The 22769-nt window shown below is 43.6% G+C and overlaps 3 protein-coding genes across 5 annotated transcripts in view; 1 reads left to right on the top strand and 2 right to left on the bottom strand.

Annotated features, from left to right (window-relative positions):
- Positions 1-3488, bottom strand: part of LOC115198368 (GRB10-interacting GYF protein 1) — a 34974-nt gene extending 31486 nt beyond the window's left edge. Inside the window, exon 1 of the mRNA XM_029760270.1 lies at positions 3270-3488. The gene's annotated coding sequence lies outside the window, so the exon portion shown is untranslated. The remainder of the gene's footprint in view (positions 1-3269) is intronic.
- A 334-nt stretch (positions 3489-3822) lies between these two features.
- On the top strand, positions 3823-5909 carry LOC115198367 (ribonuclease P protein subunit p20). 2 transcript variants are annotated; one of them, XM_029760269.1, is made up of 2 exons: positions 3823-4217; positions 4501-5909. In XM_029760269.1, the coding sequence occupies exon 2, from the start codon at positions 4544-4546 to the stop codon at positions 5009-5011; it is 468 nt and encodes a 155-aa protein (XP_029616129.1). In that variant the 5' UTR covers positions 3823-4217; positions 4501-4543; the 3' UTR covers positions 5012-5909. The 2 variants fall into 2 exon arrangements, with proteins under 2 accessions (XP_029616129.1, XP_029616128.1); XM_029760268.1 differs by having other exon boundaries at positions 3843-4155.
- Positions 5910-6454: 545 nt separating this feature from the next.
- epoa (erythropoietin a) lies at positions 6455-20789 on the bottom strand. Of its 2 annotated transcripts, none has more exons than XM_029760267.1 (5): positions 20669-20789; positions 10239-10369; positions 9972-10058; positions 9609-9773; positions 6455-8365 (listed from the first exon to the last, which is right to left on the bottom strand). In XM_029760267.1, the coding sequence occupies exons 1-5, from the start codon at positions 20682-20684 to the stop codon at positions 8210-8212; spliced, it is 555 nt and encodes a 184-aa protein (XP_029616127.1). In that variant the 5' UTR covers positions 20685-20789; the 3' UTR covers positions 6455-8209. The 2 variants fall into 2 exon arrangements, with proteins under 2 accessions (XP_029616127.1, XP_029616125.1); XM_029760265.1 differs by lacking the exon at positions 20669-20789 and adding an exon at positions 20268-20619.
- Between the last annotated feature and the right edge of the window lie 1980 nt (positions 20790-22769).

The raw sequence follows: 22769 nt of genomic DNA, 5'->3' as shown, positions 1-22769 counted from the left end.
GCGTTCTCTTACTGTGTGCTTAGGGTCATTGTCCTGTTGGAAGGTGAACCTTAGTCCCAGTCTGAGGTCCTGAGCAGGTTTTCATCAAGGATCTCTCTGTACTTTGCACTCTCTGTACTTTGCTCTGTTCATCTTTCTCCCGATCCTGACTGGCCTCCCAGTCCCTGATGCTGAAAAACACCCCCAAAGCATGATGCTGCCACCACCATGCTTCACCGTAGGAATGGTGCCTGGTTTCCTCCAGATGTGATGCTTGGCATTCAGGCCATAGAGTTCAATCTTGGATTCATCAGAACAGAGAAACTTGTTTCTCATTGTCTGAGAGTCTTTAGGTGCCTTTTGGCAAACTCCAAGTGGGCTGTCATGTGCCATTCACTGAGGAGTGGCTTCCGTCTGGCCACTCTACCATAAAGGCCTGATTGGTGGAGTGATGCAGAGATGGTTGTCCTTCTGGAAGGTTCTCCCATCTCCACAGAGGAACTCTGGAGCTCTGTCAGAGTGATCATCAGGTTCTTGGTCACCTCCCTGACCAAGGCCCTACTCCCCGGATTGCTCAGTTTGGCCGGGCGACCAGCTCTAGGAAGAGTCTTGGTGGCTCCAAACTTCTTCCATTTAAGAATGATGGAGGCCACGGTGTTCATGGGGACCTTCAATGTTGCAGACATTTTTTGGTACACTTCTCCAGATCTGTGCCTCGACACAATCCTGTCTCGGAGCTCTACGGATAATTCTTTCAACCCCAATCAATTGAATTGACCATAGGTGGACTCCAAGTTGAAGAAACATCTCAAGGATGATCAATGGATACAGAATGCACGTTAGCTCAATTTCGAGTCTCATAGCAAAGGGTCTGAATACTTATGTAAAAAAAGGCATCTTTTTATTTTATTTTAATACATTTATACATGTGTGTAGATTGTTTATTTAATCAATTTTCTTCATCAATTTTTGAATAAGGCTGTAACGAAACAAAATGTGAAAAAAGGGGTCTGAATACTTTCCAAATGCACTGCATGTTCTGGCCCCCCGTTGCTACTATAACAGTCTCCACTCTTCTGGGAAGGCTTTCCACTAGAAGTTGGAACAATACTGCGAGGACTTGCTTCCATTCAGCCACAAGAGCATTAGTGAGCTGGGGCACAGATGTTGGGCAATTAGGCCTGGCTCGCAGTCAGAGTTCCAATTCATCCCAAAGGTGTTTGATGGGGTTGAGGTCAGGGCTCTGTGCAGGCCAGTCAAGTTCTTACACAGCAATCTTGACAAACCCTTTCTGTATGGACCTCGCTTTGTGCATGGGGGCAATTATCATGCTGAAACAAGAAAGGGCCTTCCCCAAACTGTTGCCACAAAGTTGGGAGAACAGAATGGTCTAGAATGTCATTGTACGCTGTAGGGTTAAGATTTCCCTTCACTGGAACTAATGGGGCAAAACCACAAAAAACAGCCCCAGACCATATTCCTCCTCTGCCAAACTTCACAGTTGGTACTATAAATTCAGCAAGGTAACGTTCTCCTGGCCAGATTTGTCTGTTGGACTGCCAGATGGTGAAGCGTGATTCATCACTCTAGAGAACACGTTTCCACTGCTCCTGAGTCCAATGGCTACAAGCATTGTTTTTTGTTGTTAAATGTATCCTTTATTTAACTAGGTAAGTCTGGTAAGAACAAATTCTTATTTCCAATGATGGCCTACCAGGGAACCGTGGGTTAACTGCCTTGTTCAGGGGCAGAATGACAGATTTTTACCTTGTAAGCTCGGGATTTGATCCAGCAACCTTTTGGTTACTGGCCCAACACTCTAACCACTCCCCTCCAGCTGACACTTGGCATTGCGCATGATGATCTTAGGCTTGCTTGTGTGACTGCTCGGCCATGGAAACCTATTTCATGAAGCTCACGAGGAACAGTTGTTGTGCTGACGTTGCTCCCAGACGCAGTTTGGAACTCGATAGTGAGTGTTGCAACAGAGGACAGATGACTTTATGCACTACGTGCTTCAGCACTCAGTGGTCCACTCCACTTTTAAAAATACCTAGACCATTCAAGAGCAGGCAAAGACTGGAAGTAGTTACGCAACATATCTAATACTAACAAATTAGATCGAGATTAACTTCTCGCTAGCCAGCCAGCTAACCGGCAAAAAGTTAGGGGTAAACAAACAGTGACGTAAGTATGATGGGTCAGCTTTACAATCAGTGTAAGCAGGCCCGGTAACAAATTAGATTGGCAAAATAAATATAATGCAAATAATTTGTTGTTGCGACAGGCAAGTATGTTGATAACGACTTGTGAGGCTGCTGAAAACCTTTATTGAAACGACAACAAAAAAGGTCAGTTTGCTTAGGATGCCACAAAGTTTGGCTAATTACATGGGAGTAAGGAAGTACCCTACGGCTGTACCCTACTCGGGGCGTGGTCACGTCACACACGCCTCGTCGTGTGTATATAGAATATTAGCAAGCTACAATGACAGTAAAACCATAGCCAACCGGTGTATGATGGCTCGGTTTAGGAACTACTGCTAGCTAATAATATAGAGTAGGATTCAGGTGTTATTTTCAGCAAAATGAAGTCATACATACTATGTACTTGTTTCGGTCTTTAATGCCAGATAACTGATACATAGTTTTCCGTAAACTATTGTGGCAATTCATTGATTTACTACAGCATCTTGATTGTCTGGAATGTAGTAGCAGCCACCATTGGGCCATGTAACGTTAGTAAGCAACGCGGACAAGACTCGAGCATCAAAAACCTCTCAGAAAAAAGGCACGGGACAATTGCTTTAGCTAAAATGTTAAAGAATTGTATTCAAATTGTAGCTTATCAATGAACAATTATCCAGCTAATCATATTTCGATGGCATAACATTAACAATGAGTATCTGGCCGTGTAAGGCATTCGGTTTACATGCAAGGTTCAAATGACACAAGATATGGCGAAGGGGGCGGAGTGTCCGCTAGTGTGAATCAACCCACTCCCTTCGCTTGTCGACCGGCCGCCCCTACAACTCTACCCCGCTGCTTACTATGGCCTTCCACAACCCGAGCAAAACAAACCAATAAAACACAAATGGTAACCAATAATACCGTCGTTCTACGGCTCGCTCAGAGCCCCATCTTCTGAAACACCAATCATTTCATTAGAGAATGTAGGCACCTGACTCGCGTTTGTATGGGCCCCTCTCAGATTAAAGTGATTTGCTAGCTATGTAACGTTATAGACGACAGTGTCAACCATTCCCAAATGCTCAAGGAACCATAGCTTACCTTTGAGTTAATGTCGTTTTTTTTATACGTTTTGTTGTGTACAATCTTCGGTTTTAACTCATATGCATTGGTTTCCTTTCTCTTTCTGTAAACATCCTCCTCCAACAGAATGGTACTGATACTCTCATTAAGTCGTGTTCAATATGTTTGATTTATTTACCCGCTCTCCTACGGTCGCTGCGTGTTGATGTCTAGTCGAGAAGTCTGCTCCTTACTCTTGTTGTTTGTGTTTTCAGAGAAAGATGGCCGCCCTACTCACACCACGTGACGTAACATTGACTTGTGTTACGAGTTGTTCGCTAATGTTAGCTCGTTATGCTATTTTCAGACCAACCATCCCACGCTTGCACAGCATGTATGACTTAGAATAATATAATTATTTGCAGTTAGGCTGAATGTAATGCATTTCAGCGTGCTCGCAAGGGGTTGTCGTGGTATGTCCGTAATCGAGCCACATACGTCAACACTGCACTTCACTTGGGTTGTTTACAGGGGGTGGGCGTTATAACAACAGTGGTGTAATCATTATGCAGAGTATGTTGCAACCCGTTTACCCCAAACGGACAAAACGACAGTTTATATTGGTCAAAATCAGTTCGTCCCGTTTGTGCTTTGTTTCCGTTTTGTTTCTACACAGTAAACGGTTTCCGTAATGAATACGCCCCATATACTATTATCGCGGCTATTCAATTTAACCATTATATTTAAAAAAGTAGCTCTGGTCAGACTGCAAACATACGTTTTTATTTATCCAGTAATCAGAGGGTGGCGCAGCACTGTATTTGATATGTATTTTCATAATATTGACTGATGGAGGAAGACGTTTTCGTATTGATTACTTCCGGGGCACCTCTGTGTTTCCAGAAGTTCACAAACCTCTCATGTTGTGAGTTCCCCAGCACGATAAAGACAAAATTTGAATAATTTGGTTGCAAACCGTGGTTGGAGGTACAGTCTGATTGCTTTCACGTTCTTATTTTGTCATAACGTTAACTACATTTGTTTGGAGTGACACATTTTAGCACAGAGTGTGTGACGGTTAAATTACATTACGTTCCAATCTAGATAACGTTAGCTAGCTACCAGTCGACCTCCCTGGTGTTTGAGTATTTCAGAACCTTCAGTATATTGGCTAAGCATTATATTTGCTGTCTGAAAGATGATTGTGTTGATCTTCCGTTCTTGTCATTGACATTTCCTTTCCTGTTGTTTTTGCCTCCTATTACTGCAGTGCTCCATTCCACGCTTCCCTGTTTCTGACTGACTCAATCGTGATGACAGAACCACACAGCCCTATCTCTGCCTCCGTCCCCCAGACAACCCCAGGCATCATCATGCCCCCAGCCGACGGCAGCGGCACAGGGGTGGAGATGGACCCTGTGGAGTACACCCTCCGCAAGCGTCTCCCCAGGAAGCTGCCCAAGCGCCGCAACGACGTGTACGTCAACATGAAGACAGACTTCCGGGCCCAGCTGGCCCGCTGCCAGAAGCTGCTGGAGGGAGGAGGCCACAGGGAGATCTGCGTCCATGGTCTGGGCCTGGCCATCAACAGGGCCATCAACATCGCCCTGCAGCTCCAGGCCAGCAGCCAGGGGGCACTACAGCTGGCGGCCAACACGTCTACAGTGGAGCTGGTGGACGATCTGGAGCCTGAGGACCCGGACGAGGCGGGGGAACCCATGACACGCACTCGGAATAATTCGGCTATTCATATCAAAGTGTTCTACCCAGACCCACAGTGACCCGAGACGCATCACCATCAGTCCTAGCTCGGATATGGCTAGCTACCTCCATTGTCATGGTGTCTGTAATATAGTAATGGTGGAGGCTAGTCATACCGGGGGTATCTCACCTGGTTAATCCCGCCGGCTATCCTAACCCTCTGCGGTGGTCTGTTATCCAGATGTGGGGAATAATGAGAAGTGTCTATGAACTGAGCTGATTTCAGAGCTTTTGGAAGCTCTTTCTCAGCTTTGTCATTTTGTTATGCATGTCAGTCAGAGCAGTGTATTTGTTAGTATCAAGATGTGATGTTTCATGCCATCATTTCCAATCCCTCACTGCCTGGGGGGGAGAAGAAAAAAGCTCCCATAGGAAATGGGACAGACCACACTAAGGCTGCATTTACACAGGCAGCCCAATTCTGATATTTTTTTCCACTAATGGGTCTTTTGACCAATCACATCAGATCTTTTCACATCAGCTCTTCTCAGAACTGATCAGATTGGTCTAAAGACCAATTAGTGGGAAAAGAATATCAGCGTTGGGCTACCTTTTGTTAACGCAGCCTAACTCATGCAAGCTACAATACTCCTGTTCCACATGGGAATACATGCTCTGAAAAGGATGTGGATTTAAAGCTTACATAAAACATTGTAGATTTTTTCAGTGTAAACACTGAATATTAGTTGACCATGGGAATTAAGTAATATTTTTTTGTAATTTGCTGGTCAGATTTAAGTTTACCAACTACATGTGCAATTATGCAATTTACCTACCAATGCCACACATCGACATTCAAACTCTGTCAAGTCAGTAAATGTTAGTTTTTTTTACGTCATACAAATTGATGTTTTGAGCTTCAGTATTTGAATGTATATAAAGTATTTATTGTACATGTGTAATAAAATAGGAAAAGTACAGATGTTTTTTTTCATGAAACATTAAGTGTGAAACTGACAATCATCCCATCATTTTTGCAGTTAGTAACAGTGACTCGCCACTAGGTGGCATTCAAATGCTTCTTTCGTGCACTGCTTACTACTCATATATTTTTTTACCTTTAATGAACAAGGCAAGTCAGTTAAGAACAAATTCTTATTTTCAATGGTGGCCTAGGAACAGTGGGTTAACTGCCTTATTCAGGAGCAGGACGACAGATTTTTACCTTGTCAGCTCGGGGATTCGATCTGGCAACCTTTCAGTTACTAGTCCAACGCTCTAACCATTTCTTTACATTTTAGTCATTTCGCAGACGCTCTTATCCAGAGCAACTTACAGTAGTGAATGCATACATTTCATACATGGCCCCCTGTGGGAATCGAACCCACAACCCTGGCATTGCAAACACCATGCATTGCAAATACCATGCTCTACCAACTGAGCTACAGGGAAGGCTACCTGCTAACCACTAGGCTACCTGCATATTAAGAAGGTGTTCTTTACTTTTTTTTTTACACTCAGTTTATATGTTGATAAGCAACTGCTTGCTTAGGTTAGGTTTAGAATATGGGTAATGGTTAAGTTTAGGGTTAGGATAAGAGTTAAGGGTTAGAGCTAGGGTTAAGAGATAGTTAGTTAAAATGTTATTTGTAGTCTGTAGATAGTCTGTAGAGCATCTACAGATGGACTATCCAAATAAAGTTACCCACGGCTTTCTTTCCAAACCACAGATATATCTACAGGAGACAGGACAACAAAAGTGATGCAATTATCACACAGACAAACAAACTTCCTCTTGCCTTTTTTTCATCCATCCTTTTTTAAATTAAATAATAATATTTTCTATTTAAATACCAAATGGCACTATGATAGAGGGGGCAAAACAACTGAAACAAACAGGACAAAACATGTACAAACATCCGTTCAAACAACTGCACTGTGACTGTAAGACGTTCAAACGAGAAGCAAAACAACACAGGAGAACAAATCTAATCCCAAAAGTGAAAGCACCCACAACGTCCGCGACTCCAAAAGGTTCCCAGGATTCGGGTTGATTGGCTGCTGGTTGAATGAAGGAGAAAGAGAGACAAAACAGGCATGCAGGATGTTCATCATAAGAACCAATCAAGATTTTCCTGGCAGTCTTGCTATCTGCGTCAAAGCCGTAGTTGAGCACCGGTCTGCATAAAGCCAGACACGCTGATAATCAGAGCATAGCGTCAGAGTCCTTTCTTCCTCTCAATCGTTTCCTCCTTCAACCTGACAGAACCTCCGCTTCTGTCTCTCCCACCTCTAGTCCGTTCAATAGGCTTATAAGAGTTGTATAAAACTGTCATTCACACAGATATTTTCTCGCACATACATACAGTACATACAAACACACAGATCATTTATTCTATGAAGGGTAACAGACAGTAGTGAACAGTTGGATATTGACGTATACAAATATCTTTACAACTTGGTTCAGTGGCGTTATATAGTGATAATGATTAACCGCTGGAGCCCAGCTGCGGTCTCTAGTTCCTAGTTACAGTATATCCCTCAGAATACTTTCGCCGTGACAGTGAGTCGAGCTTAAATGTTGAACTATAAGTAATTCAAAAAGCAATATAAAATTCATGTAAGGACACTAACAAACAGCAGTTGGAAAAGTGTTGTGTGTTAAGAATGAGGCGGACGGTGATGCTTGAAGAGTTTGTGGTATAGGCTAGGCCTCCTCCTCCTGGACTTTGACAGGCTGTCAATGCTGTCAGTCAGGTACAGTGCAGAACAACTCCAACAAGGTGTCATCGGGTGCAATCCACGTGGATTGTCCAGTGCTTGGCAATGAGAACTCACAGTCCATGCTAAAACACACAGGCACACACTCATGCTAAAACACACAGGCAAGCTCACACACGCACACACACACACACACACACACACACACACACACACACACACACACACACACACACACACACACACACACACACACACACACACAGTACTGAAGAGCCGTAGAGCAGTGCATTATATGGGCCACATTCGTTGGTGACTTCTTCACCACATTCCTCCCTCATGTCAATATTCACAAGGTGCTGCCTGCTCTTGTTCTTTTGAAGGTCCAATAGGAACCATTCTGTCCACATCGCTTCATTCTCTCCTGTGAGGATCTGGTCCACACACTCTCCTCTTTTAGACTTCTACCTGGCAACAAGCAGGGTCAATAGCGTAAGAGCCCGCCCCCCTGCCAGAGGGAGCTCCAATCAGTTCAGCCCTGCCTCGGGGAGCCCCAATCAGCTGCTACCCTGGTGGCAGATGGGCGCGTTGGACAGCAAGAGTTGCACCTTGCCTCGCAGGAAGTTAACGTGGACCTGGAGGAGCTCTGAAGCAGACGACACCCGCCATGTCTCCTCACCTCCAGCCACTCCCCCTGCTGGAGGGGTGTACTCCTGACAGGAAGAAAAAAAACAGCGATGTGAAGGATCCAAGAGAAATCTTCATGTTATCCTAGTGCCCTCAAACTCAACTCTGGACCTCGAAGCAAGTTCCACTGCTTTTTAAAATTGTTCCCTTCTAATCAGGCACTGATTCAGACTTGGGATACCAGGTGGGTGTAAATCATTATCGGGTACAACAGAAAAAGTAGAAGTCCCGTGTAGCTCAGTTGATAGAGTATGGTGTTAGCAACGCCACGGTTGTGGGTTCGATTCCCACGGGGGACCAGTATGGAGAAAAAAATTATGAAATGTATGCACTCCCTACTGTAAGTCGCTCTGGATAAGAGCGTCTGATAAATGACTAAAATGTAAAAACAGCAGGCTCTGGACCTTGTAGGGTAAGAGTTGAATACCCATGTCCTAGTACTTGGGAAGTGAACAGGCTGGAGATGAGTTGACTAATCCAAAATGTAATTTGACACGAAGATCTGGGTGATTCAGTAAGCAGGGGTCTGATTACCATCATTTTTATAGTTACTTCATAATCCCTGTTACATGTAAGCCATTACTACCTAACCCTGATAGTGCATATCAGCAGTAGGTCTATTTCACCAGGGTACAAGCCCTGGGCGATGTTTGTTTGATGTCTCTACTAAGAAACCTCTCAGTGGCCCTTGAGCCTGTATGTACAGATGGAGTGACTGGAGCTCCGTTTGTCTTTGCATGGCCTCGGCGTGTACCCAGTGAACTCCGCCTGCCTGTCAGTGACCTCACTGGTGGAAGCGATTGTGGTTGTTGTAATTTCTGCTACTATCTAAGAACCAGCCCCACTGGCGAGGGATTTCTTAGAATTTCTCAGACATGACAGTTCTTTACTGTCTGTATGACACAACCATACAGTCCCCCCCCCCCCCCCCCTTCCCCCCACTAGCAAGCTCTACAGTGAGGAAATAGTAGTAACTGAGTCACTCAGGTTAAACCTTGCGTGTCTGTAGGAATGCATCTGCCTGGACAGGACCCTAAGTGAACTTAAGATAGCGAACATTCCTATTCTTGTCTCCAATAGCAACTTTCATATGTCATTCAATAATAACTACAATGAAATGGTGGGAATTACAGCACTGATTGATTACCTGTTCACCTGTTTGCCTGACAGTTATTTTACCTCAATATTCATCACTCTGTCCTCATGCCACAACCTCACTCTGCCGTTGACCTTTGCCCTTTGAACCCTGACCTCTGTGACCTAGCTCACCTGGATGTTGAGGCTGCGCAGCACCTGTCCGATGCTGAAGATGTTTCTGAGGCTGTTGTCTATGTGGCTGTGCAGCGCTGTGTTGGTGACGGAGGTTCGTAGCGAGCCGATGGCCTGGTTTAACAGCCACAGGCCAGACTGAACCTCCTGAGCTTGCTCCAGTGCCTACAGAATCACACACAGACATAGTTCACCAGCTGACCGGAGCCATGTGATTTAGGTTGAAACCTCAATGGCCAAACTCTCTCTTTCAATGACTCTACAATGGGATGACAGGATATATTGCTGGTTTGATAACGGTACAGCACATTCTTAGGCAGATTGATTCTTAGAGAGCGAAAGGGTGAGACTGTTGTTACTCACATTTTTCCTCTCCCAGACGTTGAAGTCTACTTTGGTTTGGGGAACAGTGACAGGCTCTGGAAGACCACGTCCTTCTTTACATGCCAGCTGAGAGAGGGGGGGGGGTGGATGGAGAAGAGAAACAGGGCAAGGAAACATGGATAGATTAGAAGACAGATGGAGAAATGTGAGATGAAATGTGACTATTACTCTGACTATCTCTGTAAATAGCACCAGCTCATGGCCATCAAGAGACCAGATCAGACGTGGATGTGGTGTGTGTCTCACCATGGCTGCCTCAGCATCTCTGGCCTCTTCAATGAAGTGTTTTAGGACCCGCAGGTCACAGATCGGACGCAGGGGGCTAGATATCCCTGGTTTGGTCCACTCCAACAGCATCAGCAGAAAGGTAAAGAGTCCTACACACACACACACACACACACACACAGGGGCTTCAGCAAACACACTCTCAACACTCCGTACCATTACCACCCATAACCAATTATAAACAATATGTAGCGTAACACCCATACACAATAGGGCAAACGTTATCGAAGGGGTAGGGGCTAAGGGTGGATTTGAGCTTGGGCGACTAACTAGGTATAGACTGCATGGGTCTGTATAAACTTGGTGGGTCAAATGCAATTCTGAACTGGCACAAGTATTGGCCACAAGCAGGACTCGGGATGTCGTATCCTTACACAAGCTCCAACTACTTGTGCTGGTGCAAAGAATGACACTTTTTCTTTCTTTATGTATATAATTAATAGCTGTAGCTAGGCATTTTTTATTTATTTGTATTTTTTACTTTTACCCATTTTTCTCCCCATTTTCGTTACATCCAATTGGTGTTTACAGTCTTGTCCCGTCGCTGCAACTCCCCTACGCACTCTGGAGAGGCGAAGGTCGAGAGCCATGCGTCCTCTGAAACACAACCTTGCCCAGCCACACTGCTTCTGGAAACACTGCTCGCTTAACCCGGAAGCCAGCCGCACCAGTGTGTCGGAGGAAACACCGTCTAGCTGGCGACCGAATTCAGCTTGCAGGCGCCCGGCCTGCCACAAGGAGTCGCTAGACCGTGATGGGACAAGGAAATCCCAGCTGGCCAAACCCTCCCCCAACCCGGACGATGCTCAGCCAATTGTGCGCCGCCTCATGGGTCTCCCGGTCACGGCCGGCTGTGACACAGCCTGGGATCAAATCCGGGTCTCTACTGACGCCTCAAGCGCAGTGCCACTCGAGAGGCTGTGACTTGGCATTTAAACTCAGTGGCGTGTATTCATGAATGCTAAGGGAAGCCAGGCTTCCCCCAAAAAATGGACCAAGAAAAAAATACAAAAACATGTAAAATAATTTATCTTTTGTCTCTGTGTTTTCATGATTTTCCTTCAATTCGCAATTCGTATCTCACCGGAGAAATCATCAAAGCGAGCAAAACGGTGGCTAGCTAGCTAGCTAAAATTGGCCATTTCCTAAATTAGCCATGGAAGGAGACAGGGATTTGGACTTGTGGTTTTTCTAAATTCTCCGTACTGGCCAATGATTATAACGGTGATTCTGATCCAATTATAAATATGAATTCATGAAGAGGAATGTCTCAACATTGTGCCCCTGGACTGAGAGGATGGACGTTCAATATGTAGCTAGATGTACAGTGCAATCAGAAAGTATTCAGACCTCTTGACTTTTTCCACATTTTGTTACATTACAGCTTTATTCTAAAATGTATTAAATATTTTTTCCCCCCCATCAATCTATACACAACACCCCATACTGACCAAGCGAAAACACGTTTCAGACATTTCTGCAAATGTTTAAAAAAATAAAAAACAGACATACCCTATTTCCATAATATTCAGACACTTTGCTATTAGACTCGAAATTGAGCTCAGGTGCATCCTGTTTCCATTGATCATCCTTGAGATGTTTCTACAACTTGATTGAAATCCACCTGTGGTAAATTCAATTGATTGGACATGATTTGGAAAGGCACACACCTGTCTACATAAGGTCCCACAGTTGGTTGACTGTGCATGTCAGAACAAAAACCAAGCCATGAGGTTCAAGAAATTGTCCATAGAGCTTTGAGATAGGATTGTGTCGAGGCACAAATTGGGGGAAGGGTACCAAAAAATGTCTGCATCATTGACGGTCCCCAAGAACTAAGTGGCCTCCTTCATTCTTAAATGGAAGAAGTTTGAAACCACCAAGACTCTTCCTAGAGCTGGCCATCCAGCCAAACTGAGCAATCGGGGGAGAAGGGCCTTGGTCAGGGAGGTGACCAAGAACCCGATGGTCACTCTGACAGAGCTCCAGAGTTCCTCTGTGGAGATGAGAGAACCTTCCAGAAGGACAACCATCTCTGCAGCACTCCACCAATCAGGCCTTTATGGTAGAGTGGCCAGACGAAAGCCACTCTTCAGTAAAAGGCACATGACAGCCCACTTAGAGTTTGCCAAAAGGCACCTAAAGACTCTTAGACCATGAGAAACAATATTCTCTGGTCTGATGAAACCAAGATTGAACTCTTTGGCCTGAATGCCAAGCGTCACGTCTGGAGGAAACCAGGTACCATCCCAAGGGTAAAGCATGTGGTGGAAGCATCATGCTGTGGGGATGTTTTCAGCGGCAGGGACTGGGAGACTAGTCAGGATCGAGGGAAAGATGAACGAAGATAGTACAGAGAGATCCTTGATGAAAACCTGCTCCAGAGCGGTCAGGACCTCAGACTGGGACGAAGGTTCACCTTCCAACAGGACAACGACCCTAAGCCAAGACAATGCAGGAGTGGCTTCAGGACAAGTCTCTGAATGTCCTTGAGTGGACCAGCCAGAGCCCGGAGTTGAACCCGATCGAACATCTCTGGATAGACCTGAAAATAGCTGTGCAGCGACGCACCCCATCCAACCTGACAGAGCTTGAGAGGATCTGCAGAGAAGAATGGGAGAAGCTGATGTTGCCCATGAAAGGAAGTTAGGCTAGCGAGCAAGCATTTTAGCCAGGTAGCCTAGGACAACAAAAAATAAAAGCGTATACTGTATGACAGAGTAATAGTCCATTTCGTCAACATTAAAGAGAGGAGGATGGCGTTTCTCTGCAAGTAGGGTGAGTCAACATGTTTTTTCTACTTGCACAAACGCGCACACACACACACACACACACACACACACACTCACACACACAAACACACATCAGAACCATGGACAGCCAGATTATATTTAGCTTATGTTGATTGGACTAAATCTTTTATATATATATATATTTTAGTTGTCACTGTATTAGACTAAGCATTGGTGATTTGATGATGTTGAAATTCTGAAGTTGAAATGGTGCCGGAATAGTGAAAGCAGCTCCTGTTTGCTTTGCGACTTGCGGTAACTCTCCGTGGTTCTAAATCAATAGTTGTTTAGTGGTCCGGAAATGTCGGAAACATTAACTTGCTTGACCATGCTGTAGGTCATGTATCTTAACTGTTTGTTACATGCAATATGCGCTGTGGACTTCGGCTAACAGAGGGTGCTCTCCAGTTTTGTGATGAAACAAAGGTGTGGTTGAATTTATTCTGCCACTGTGTATTCGTATTGTCTCGGGCCTTTAGACCTATATATCACGGTCGCAAGGCATATGAACTAGCAGGTTATAGAACAAACAACGTAATTATCACAACATGTATCTTGTAATATGGCTTTTTTCTGTCTTGGCTTCCCCAGTGATTTTACCCATGCACCGCTACAGTTTAAACGACATTATCATTAAAGAAATGCCACTGACTTGGAGCTATGCTAGCCTATGCATGTGAGTGTCATCCTCTCTATACCCAGCCCACTCTGGCTCTATTCATCTCTCATAATTCTGTCTACTTCCCTTTATCCCAAGTAAAGTCATTTTCCCTGTCTCCCATCGTCTGTGGCATCCCCTCCTCCATCTCCTTGCCCCACATTTTCAGCCCATCCCCTAGCCCTATGCGAACCCCTCTGAATCTCTGAACCTATGAAGAACACACGAACCAGTCACACAGGTTAGTCCTCAGTCAACGGAATCCTTTGACATCTGAACGGTTCCTTCCTGCTCTGTCCGTAATGCTGCGCCACAGACTGAACACTGTACTGAGGCTATGCTCTCCACAGCTTGCTTCTCCAGACAAACTACTACTGTTCTGTTCAGTTTATTTCATTCACACTGTAGAAGAATAACGCTTTGAATTGGGAGTTACTTGGTACACCTGACTTGCAAGCAACGCAAATGGGTCTTTCCTGTTTGGGATCCGTCATCCAGAACATGAGATGTGGCCCTGGACACACACGGAGTGGCTCGCCTTCCATGAGGGTCCATGTCAATCAGGCAGCACCATGCTACTGTGCACAGCACATAACAGTGCTTTTGTGGAAATCTGCGTTCTATGTATTACTGAACTTCACGCATAATGGGGTCACGCGTGTGGGAGACGTGTGGTATTTCTAGTGACAGCCCGGTAAAAACGGGCTCAGCAGGCCTTTTCATACATTCAGTCTGCAGGGCACTTCTCCTAGTGCAAACTGTTCCATATTAATAGTGGTAACCCCTATGGGTTACACTGACAGTTCAATGGAGTTGTTCCACTCTGCTGCAGGTCATTTGGGCATCCCGCTGAATGAGCTCTTTCACTGCAGCCTGACTGTGTGATGCAGTGAGATGCTACAGATTACAGAGAGCCCTCCAAGGCTGCCTCATGCCAGGTCAGACACTGGAAGCCTCCACAGCTGTTTCCCAGGAACGATTTTGTTGTGGTTTTTAGCCCAATTTTAGCCAATTATTTGGGTTTAGGCGGTTTATACATAGAGAGTTGACTTATCAAGCAAGATATCTGTTTTGAACAATGAATGAGTATAAGTGACCTGCACTCCACCAGATGATGTGCAGCGTAGCCCATTGATGTTTTTTTATTGATTCATATTTACTCCATTTTGGCTGTGGGACGGCTGGAGCCCCTTTGAATTAAGAGACAGGAATTCACAGAGGTAACCTTTTACCCCCTCTTGCAACCTGACACATAGGATACTTCACCCTGACACATAGGATTCTTCACCCTGACACATAGGATACTTCACCCTGACACGTAGGATACTTCACCCTGACACGTAGGATACTTCACCCTGACACGTAGGATACTTCACCCTGACACGTAGGATACTTCACCCTGACACGTAGGATACTTCACCCTGATACGTAGGATACTTCACCCTGACACATAGGATACTTCACCCTGACACGTAGGATACTTCACCCTGACACGTAGGATACTTCACCCTGACACGTTGGATACTTCACCCTGACACGTAGGATACTTCACCCTGACACGTAGGATACTTCACCCTGACACGTTGGATACTTCACCCTGACACGTAGGATACTTCACCCTGACACGTAGGATACTTCACCCTGATACGTAGGATTCTTCACCCTGACACGTAGGATACTTCACCCTGACACGTAGGATACTTCACACTGACACGTAGGATACTTCACCCTGACACGTAGGATACTTCACCCTGACACGTAGGATACTTCACCCTGACACGTAGGATACTTCACCCTGACACATAGGATACTTCACCCTGATACGTAGGATACTTCACCCTGACACATAGGATACTTCACCCTGACACGTAGGATACTTCACCCTGACACATAGGATACTTCACCCTGACACGTTGGATACTTCACCCTGACACGTAGGATACTTCACCCTGACACGTAGGATACTTCACCCTGACACATAGGATACTTCACCCTGACACATAGGATACTTCACCCTGATACATAGAATACTTCACCCTGACACATAGGATGTGTTTGGGTGTACAGCACCAGACCACGTCCGCCTCGTAGGCTACCAACCCTGGGGGCTTCTCAAAGAACCTCTTTATATTGTCTGTCTGTGTTGTCCCACTGTGCCAGCTATAAGCACTGGCTTATCTGCATCGGCTCTCCATTTGACTCCATCCACCCCCTCACCACCAACTGGAACCTCACACTGGCCCTGTGGAGATGAGAAACTAAACCTTTATTAAGTCCAATGTCCAAAGCCACAGAGACGATAGTCCTGCGATCCATTGTGACATAGCTACACAGCTCTGAGTCCACTTCCTCTTCCAATTAAAATGTGGGTAGGTCAACATAATGACAAACTTTTGCTGACATATGATGGGGGTCCCTGGGCAAGAAAAGGTTGAAGACCCCTGTTCTATTGATGTGCGGACGTGAACATGTTTTTGGACTGATAAGCATTTAAGCCAGCAGCAGTAGTGTGTGTGTGTGTGTGTGTGTGTGTGTGTGTGTGTGTGTGTGTGTGTGTGTGTGTGTGTGTGTGTGTGTGTGTGTGTGTGTGTGTGTGTGTGTGTGTGTGTGTGTGTGTGTGTGTGCGGGGTTGTCTCTGTGTGGGAAGTTCATAGATAAACCTATGCAGTATACACATATGTTTAACCCCTTCCAGGTTCTTAGGGAGTAGTGACACAATGTAATGACAGGACAAAGTAATGTATTAATTGCACTATAACCTTACACCTCATTCCATTCTGAGAGGTTGTGGGTGAAAGCAGCATAACTGACCTCATAACTTAGGGCGGTATGTCTAAATACCACACCCTTCTATCACTCTGTACAACAAGTTGACAGAGTGACCTTTGCCATGGCCTACGTGTGAAGGTGAAGGAGAGTGTGTGCACTCACTTACTCACTCACTCTCAGACTCCATCACTGGGTGACTCTGCAATACTGACCAATAGTCTACGCTGCATGTCTGCCAGCCACGAGCTGAGCACAGGGACTCTGAGTCCAGGAAGTTGGACAAATGTAAAGGTAACAGGACCAGTGCCAAAAGCACCAAATGCCAAGATTTTACTTCTATTTTTTGCCTTTCTATGGTCTAGTTCTGTACTGTGCACTGATTATGCAGCTTGGCAAGCACCAGACTTAAAGTGTGGCAGATTAATCTCCCAACGGTCACCTTGCTGTCACTGATGCCCTCTTATGAGAGTACTTTTATTCCAAATTCAATCAACGCTTGACGTTTAATCATTCAAATGACTTCTACATGACTTTGGTTTATTCTCAAGGTGAACTCAGCACTTCAATCCTATTGGGAAGAGTGACAGAGAAATGATGTATAACGACAAACTACACTGGCAGCCTTTTCTCTTAGACTAAGATGAATGCACTAACTGTAAGTCGCTCTGGATAAGAGCATCTGCAAAATGACTAAAATGCTTTTTTTTTAATTCTAAATGAATGTGAACATTTTTGAGTAATCAGCAAGCAGGTCACACTGATATGACATAATTTCCTGTGAGGAATCCCAATGTAATGCAAAGTCAAAGGGTGGAATCCTGAACTTCCTCTGTGGAAATCAATTTTCTGCTAAATGATCCTTTGAGAAATGTAAAGTCATCGCATTCTAACATTAATCAGCATTAACTAGAAGCATGACTTCCTCGCTGCCTCAACATTGCAGAGTCATGCTACAGTTAACTAACAGGAAACACATCCATTTCCTTATTTAAAGTAAATAGCCTTGTCAGAGCCAGAACGGCACATAGGACAGGAGCCTCACTCTCCTGTTAGCGTGAGGCATCTTGATGTACAAGCACACCCACTGGACAGGACGTCAGTATATCGCAGGGCAGGGCCTTACCCCCAATCCATCAGCTCAACCTTCCAATCTCAGAGAGGACACTGTAACCACAAGGCTACTGAGTTGGTTGGTACTCATGGTATGGTGAAGGGTAAAAAAGTACTCACATATGAATTTGATCATCTTGAGTGGCTCTTTTCTATTCAAAACTTTGGAAGCATTCAACTTTCCATCTGAAATAATACATTATCTAATAAAATTGCTTTAGAAAGGGCCATGAGACAGGGATGTCCCCTCTCCCCCTCCTGTTCGCACTGGCAATTGAACCGCATGCAGAAAAATAATTAGATAGGACCCAAACGTAACAGGTATCAGTATTGGTAAACATGAATACAAACTATACTATATACTTATTTTAGTTTATATTCATGACGATCTCCTGATACACGTGACTAATATTGAAAACGTAATGCCCCCTTGTTAAAAATATTAAAACATCTCAGGATATAGGAAAAGAAAAATAATAACTCATGAGCTACAGCAATCCCTTAAGTGGACCACAAAAAATATGAAATAGGATGCTTGATAAGTGACAACAAACAACAAATCTATAAAGATAGCCTAATCCTGTTACTCAACAACATGAAAGCAGATCTAAATGGAAGAATCGCAGCATAAACCTTACAGGTAGAATAAACCTCTTTGTAATGGCGTGGCTCCCAAAGATTTTATATTTATTTTCGGAAATACCAATTACTCCACCGAAGACATTCTTTAAAAAAGTATACTAGGCCATAACATACTTCATATGGGAAAATAAAACTCATGGAATAAATAGGAAAGTTTTACATGCCCCGAAATCTGAGGGTGGTTTTAACTTTCTAGTCTTGGAATTGTATCAACTCGCTACCCAAGGCTTTTACTTGCAACATATAGTTAAATGCACTAAAGAGGAACAATGGGTACATATTGAAGATGCCATGCTCATCCCCAAAATACGTTCACGTGTCTGTTTTCAAAGGATGGAGCTAAGAACATTAACAACCTCATTGTTAAGAACACTATAACAACATGGAAAGAAGTTAAATGGATTCTACAAGAACCAATATCACTCCCTAAAAAGCACACCCCTATGGAACAATCCTTGGATAGCTTTTCATAATTCACAGATAAATTGGCCTGGAAAACTAAAAGCACAGAAACCATAAAGTATATGGTAATAGGAAACACAATGATTTCCCACGACAGAAGTCAGAAACAGATACTCATATGATTGGTAAGATTTACAAAAGCTTGCAGAGAACCTATCCAACTGACAATCTCTTCAAATCTATTTCTAAACTATTGGAGCAAAATTACAGTTAGCAAAAAATTTTATCCAGTAGAAACTAATGTATCATACAATTGACATATTTCACAAATTCTACAGCACACTAGCAGAGTCATGTCTTAAGTGTAAAACTGACAATGGCTCAATAATGAATGCCTTAGAGTGCTATAAAGTCCAAAAGTCATGGACAGAGTTAGAATGCTGGCTGTCAGAAGTTTTACAAGATTTACAACAAAATGTACTTTTTATCTGTCTAGCTGCATATTTCAAGACATGGCATAGCCTATGAGGTTCGGTGAGATACCCAATGGGTTGGACAATATTATTTTTGTCACTTACATTACCAGTCAAAAGTTTGGGCACATTTAATAGTTTTTATTTTAACTATTTTCTACACTGTGTAAGGGCTATTTGACCAAGAAGGAGAGTGATGGAGTGCTGCATCAGATGACCTGGCCTCCACAATCACCCGACCTCAACCGAATTGAGAGGGTTTGGGATGAGTTGGACCGCAGAGTGAAGGAAAAGCAGCCAACAAGTGCTCAGAATATGTGGGAACTCCTTCAAGACTGTTGGAAAAGTATTCCAGGTGAAGCTGGTTGAGAGAATGCCAAGAGTGTGCAAAACTGTCATCAAGGCAAAGGGTGGCTACTTTGAAGAATCTGAAATATAAAATATAATTGGATTTGTTTAACACTTTTTTGGTTACTACATGATTCTGTGTTATTTAATAGTTTCGATGTGTTTCACTATTATTCTACAATGTAGAAAATAGTAAAAATAAATGAAAACCCTGGAATGAGTAGGTGTGTCCCAATATTTGACTGGTACTCTACAGTATATTGAAGAAGCTATTACTTAAATGCTGGAAGTCATATAATACTCTAAGGTTAAGACAATGTAATAATCAAATGCTTCGTTATTTAAATATGTATTGGAATTAGACATTTTTTCCAAATTATTTTCTTAGTGATCCCCAATCAAGTGAAACATGGTAATTGTACCAGCATGCAGCTTCAAATCCAATACTGAAACGTATGTGGCTCAGGGAGACCCGTGCGTAATTCTCTCCACTGAGCTGGAACCGCGGGGATAAATCTCCTCCATGCTTCGCCTCATTAGGATAATAATTCGGAGACTTTACGCATGTAGGCTAGCTCAGTTGAGCTCTTCGCTGTGTCAAAACCTCTATGTGAAAATAAACTACTTTTACTGTAATTAACTTCCACTAGCTCACTGCTCACATCATGTGGACATTGAAACGCTCACAAAACACTTCCACATTACTTGGGCTATATAGCTAATTATTATTCCGAAAATGTGGATATAATATCTTATTTCGGTTATAATATACCAAGTAATTAAATAACGGTCTTACCTCTACTTGAATTGTGGAACATTTGCAAAGCAGTGCGGCATCGTTTAAACACATCGCGCGAAATGATAAAATATGTTTACACACTCCACAACAGGTATTGCAAATGACATCCGTCCATTTAATCCCAACCATGCCCAGAGAGCACTTGTCCGCATTCTCCAGACGCTGAATGTGGAGAGTTTAGTTTGCATCGCTGATTTTGGTAACCTGCTAAAACGTTTATTTACCTCCCCTCCGCAATGTGATAAGACGATACAGCCGATAGGGATGCGCACACACTCTTTACGCACCAACACAGACAAGAGCAATAAACCATCAACTCAGGGCGTCCTTTGCCAAACCATGAAAATATTTAACCCCAGGAGAAAAAAACTAAAGCATTAGGACTACTAGTTACTCACTGGGTGGTAACTCCATATCGGAATCCGCATAGTCCCTCACAGGATCCTCGCTGTTTCGTCTATATACACCATTAATTGCAACCGAAGCTCTTTTATGGATTTGTCGCAGGATTTGTTTGCACTTATCCGGTAGTTGTTTCTACAACTGACCCGTTAGATTTTTGTTATTGATGACAATGAAAATAAAGTTGCATTGTCCTGTGATGACTATCTGAACGACCTCCGCTGTTATGGGTCCATTTTTTTATTTGATTGTCATCCAAATAATATCCATGTTTTCAAACAATAGTCCCCAAATGTAGCCTAAATCATGTCTCAAAAAAGTAAGGAGGGACTTCCCATTCACTCATTATCTATGAATAATCCCCTGTACACGCTTTCCACTTGGCTGACTGCAATTTCTACAGAAATCACATTGTAAACAATGGATCAAATATTCCTAACGTTTGATTCACTGGACACAGTGACATCCTTTGTAATCCTGGTATGCAAGTGTACCAGAAGTGCCGGTGTGCCATGGTGCGCTCACAGACCAGTGCGTCACAAAAGTAATAGTCTTGTCCTAGAGTTTTATGTCAGTAATTCCGTTATTTGCCTGTTGATGGAATTTCTCAGAGGCCTTTCGTGTCAACATCTTTAAACTTTGTTTAGACGCCGACAGCCCCCACCCAGTTTTGTTGACGCAGCGGTCGTCTCCCCGGGTTGTAGCCTGATGTCTGGGAGACACAGCCACGCGTGGCGGGGGTGGGGAGGCTTTCCTGGAGCCCTCCGAGGTTCCTGTCCAAAGATGTCGGTCACTGTATTTCCTGCACGTTCACAGCAGAAGCAGCATCAGGTGACAATAGGGAACACATGTCTTTGCGCTCAGATATAGATGAACCCCTCTTCAGTCAATCAACATGGACATGGTCAACGTCAACTACATACATTTTTTTTTTAAATCCACGTTGTTTTCACGTCATTTCAATAACACAAATACGACGTTGAATTAACGTGGAATACTGATTGGATTTGCAAAAAGTCATCAATTTAATAAGGGAATTTCTTTTTTTTTTACACAACCTTTCACCTAAATTGTGGATTTTTTTGTGTTGATTTCATGTTAAATTCACATTAATTGACTATCAGCCAAATGTAAATCAAAACTATAGGTTGAACAGATGTCTGTGCCCAGTGGATTGTGTGCACTGTAAAATATTTGCGCGCACCATTTAATAATTTCACCAACATTCACGTGATAAATAAACTTGCGTAAGACATGTGGACTTGTCTTAAAGGCTTCAACTCAGTGGGCTAACATTGTTTTCAGTTGCATATAGGCTATGACCCTGATTTGATACCCAGACAGTCACATAAGGAGGTCCAAATAGTTTATTCCTAGTTTGAACTTCAGTTATTCAATACATAATTGTTCCTAAAACCCTGATTAATAAGGCTATTGTCGTTTAAGGAGTTTTATTAAGACTCTGTAATGACATTTAGGTTGTTGCTCAGAAGGAAACCTATAATTGTTGACATACTTTGACGTATAGTACTTGGCTCACATCCAAATGAACTAGGTTCAGGTACTCAGCATCTGTATGAACCATTTGGGAACAAAGTTAATTCTGGTTAAAAATGTGAGACGTGATACAATGATAATAACGTTACATAACATACAGGCAAGTAAGCCTCTTGAAAGGCAACAGTAGCCCGTACCTACTTGTAGTTACAAGCGGTGTAACTACAATGCCAACACCGAAATAGAATGCCATGCCAACACCGAAATAGAATCCATGTCTCAGGAAGACGCAGAGACACTTTCAAGGAATCTGATCAAGTTTCAATGGGAGGCCGAGAGTCCACTCCGCTAGTTTGCAGACAGCATTCTTAGAAATGTTTCCTGCTGATATAGTTCCCTTGTGTTACAATCAAACACGTAATATGCGCTAGTAGCTCTGTTTAGTAATATTACTAATTTCAATGACTAGTTTGTGGAATTTGCCCAGAGGATGTTTCTCAGAACACTGAGCTTATTCTGGAGATCCCCTCGCTATTAGCTGGCCTGTGGGGCCCGAGCATTATTGTCACTGTGGTCGTGCGTGCATGTATGGGGGTGTGT

This window comes from Salmo trutta, chromosome 8 (genome assembly GCF_901001165.1).
Source record: "Salmo trutta chromosome 8, fSalTru1.1, whole genome shotgun sequence".
Classification (NCBI taxonomy): Eukaryota; Metazoa; Chordata; class Actinopteri; order Salmoniformes; family Salmonidae; genus Salmo; species Salmo trutta.
Note: the sequence above shows the minus strand (reverse complement) of the source record. Positions and strands in the feature narration are given on the sequence as shown.

Bases quoted from the DNA above. Each gene is read 5' to 3' on its own strand.
- epoa (XM_029760265.1), bottom strand. From the start codon at position 20,289: ATGTTCCACAATTCAAGTAGAG. The intron at 10,059-10,238 runs GTGAGACACACA...CCCCTCTCTCAG, and splicing joins GAGATGCTGAGGCAGCCATG to CTGGCATGTAAAGAAGGACG. The intron at 9,774-9,971 runs GTGAGTAACAAC...GTGATTCTGTAG, and splicing joins ACGTCTGGGAGAGGAAAAAT to GCACTGGAGCAAGCTCAGGA.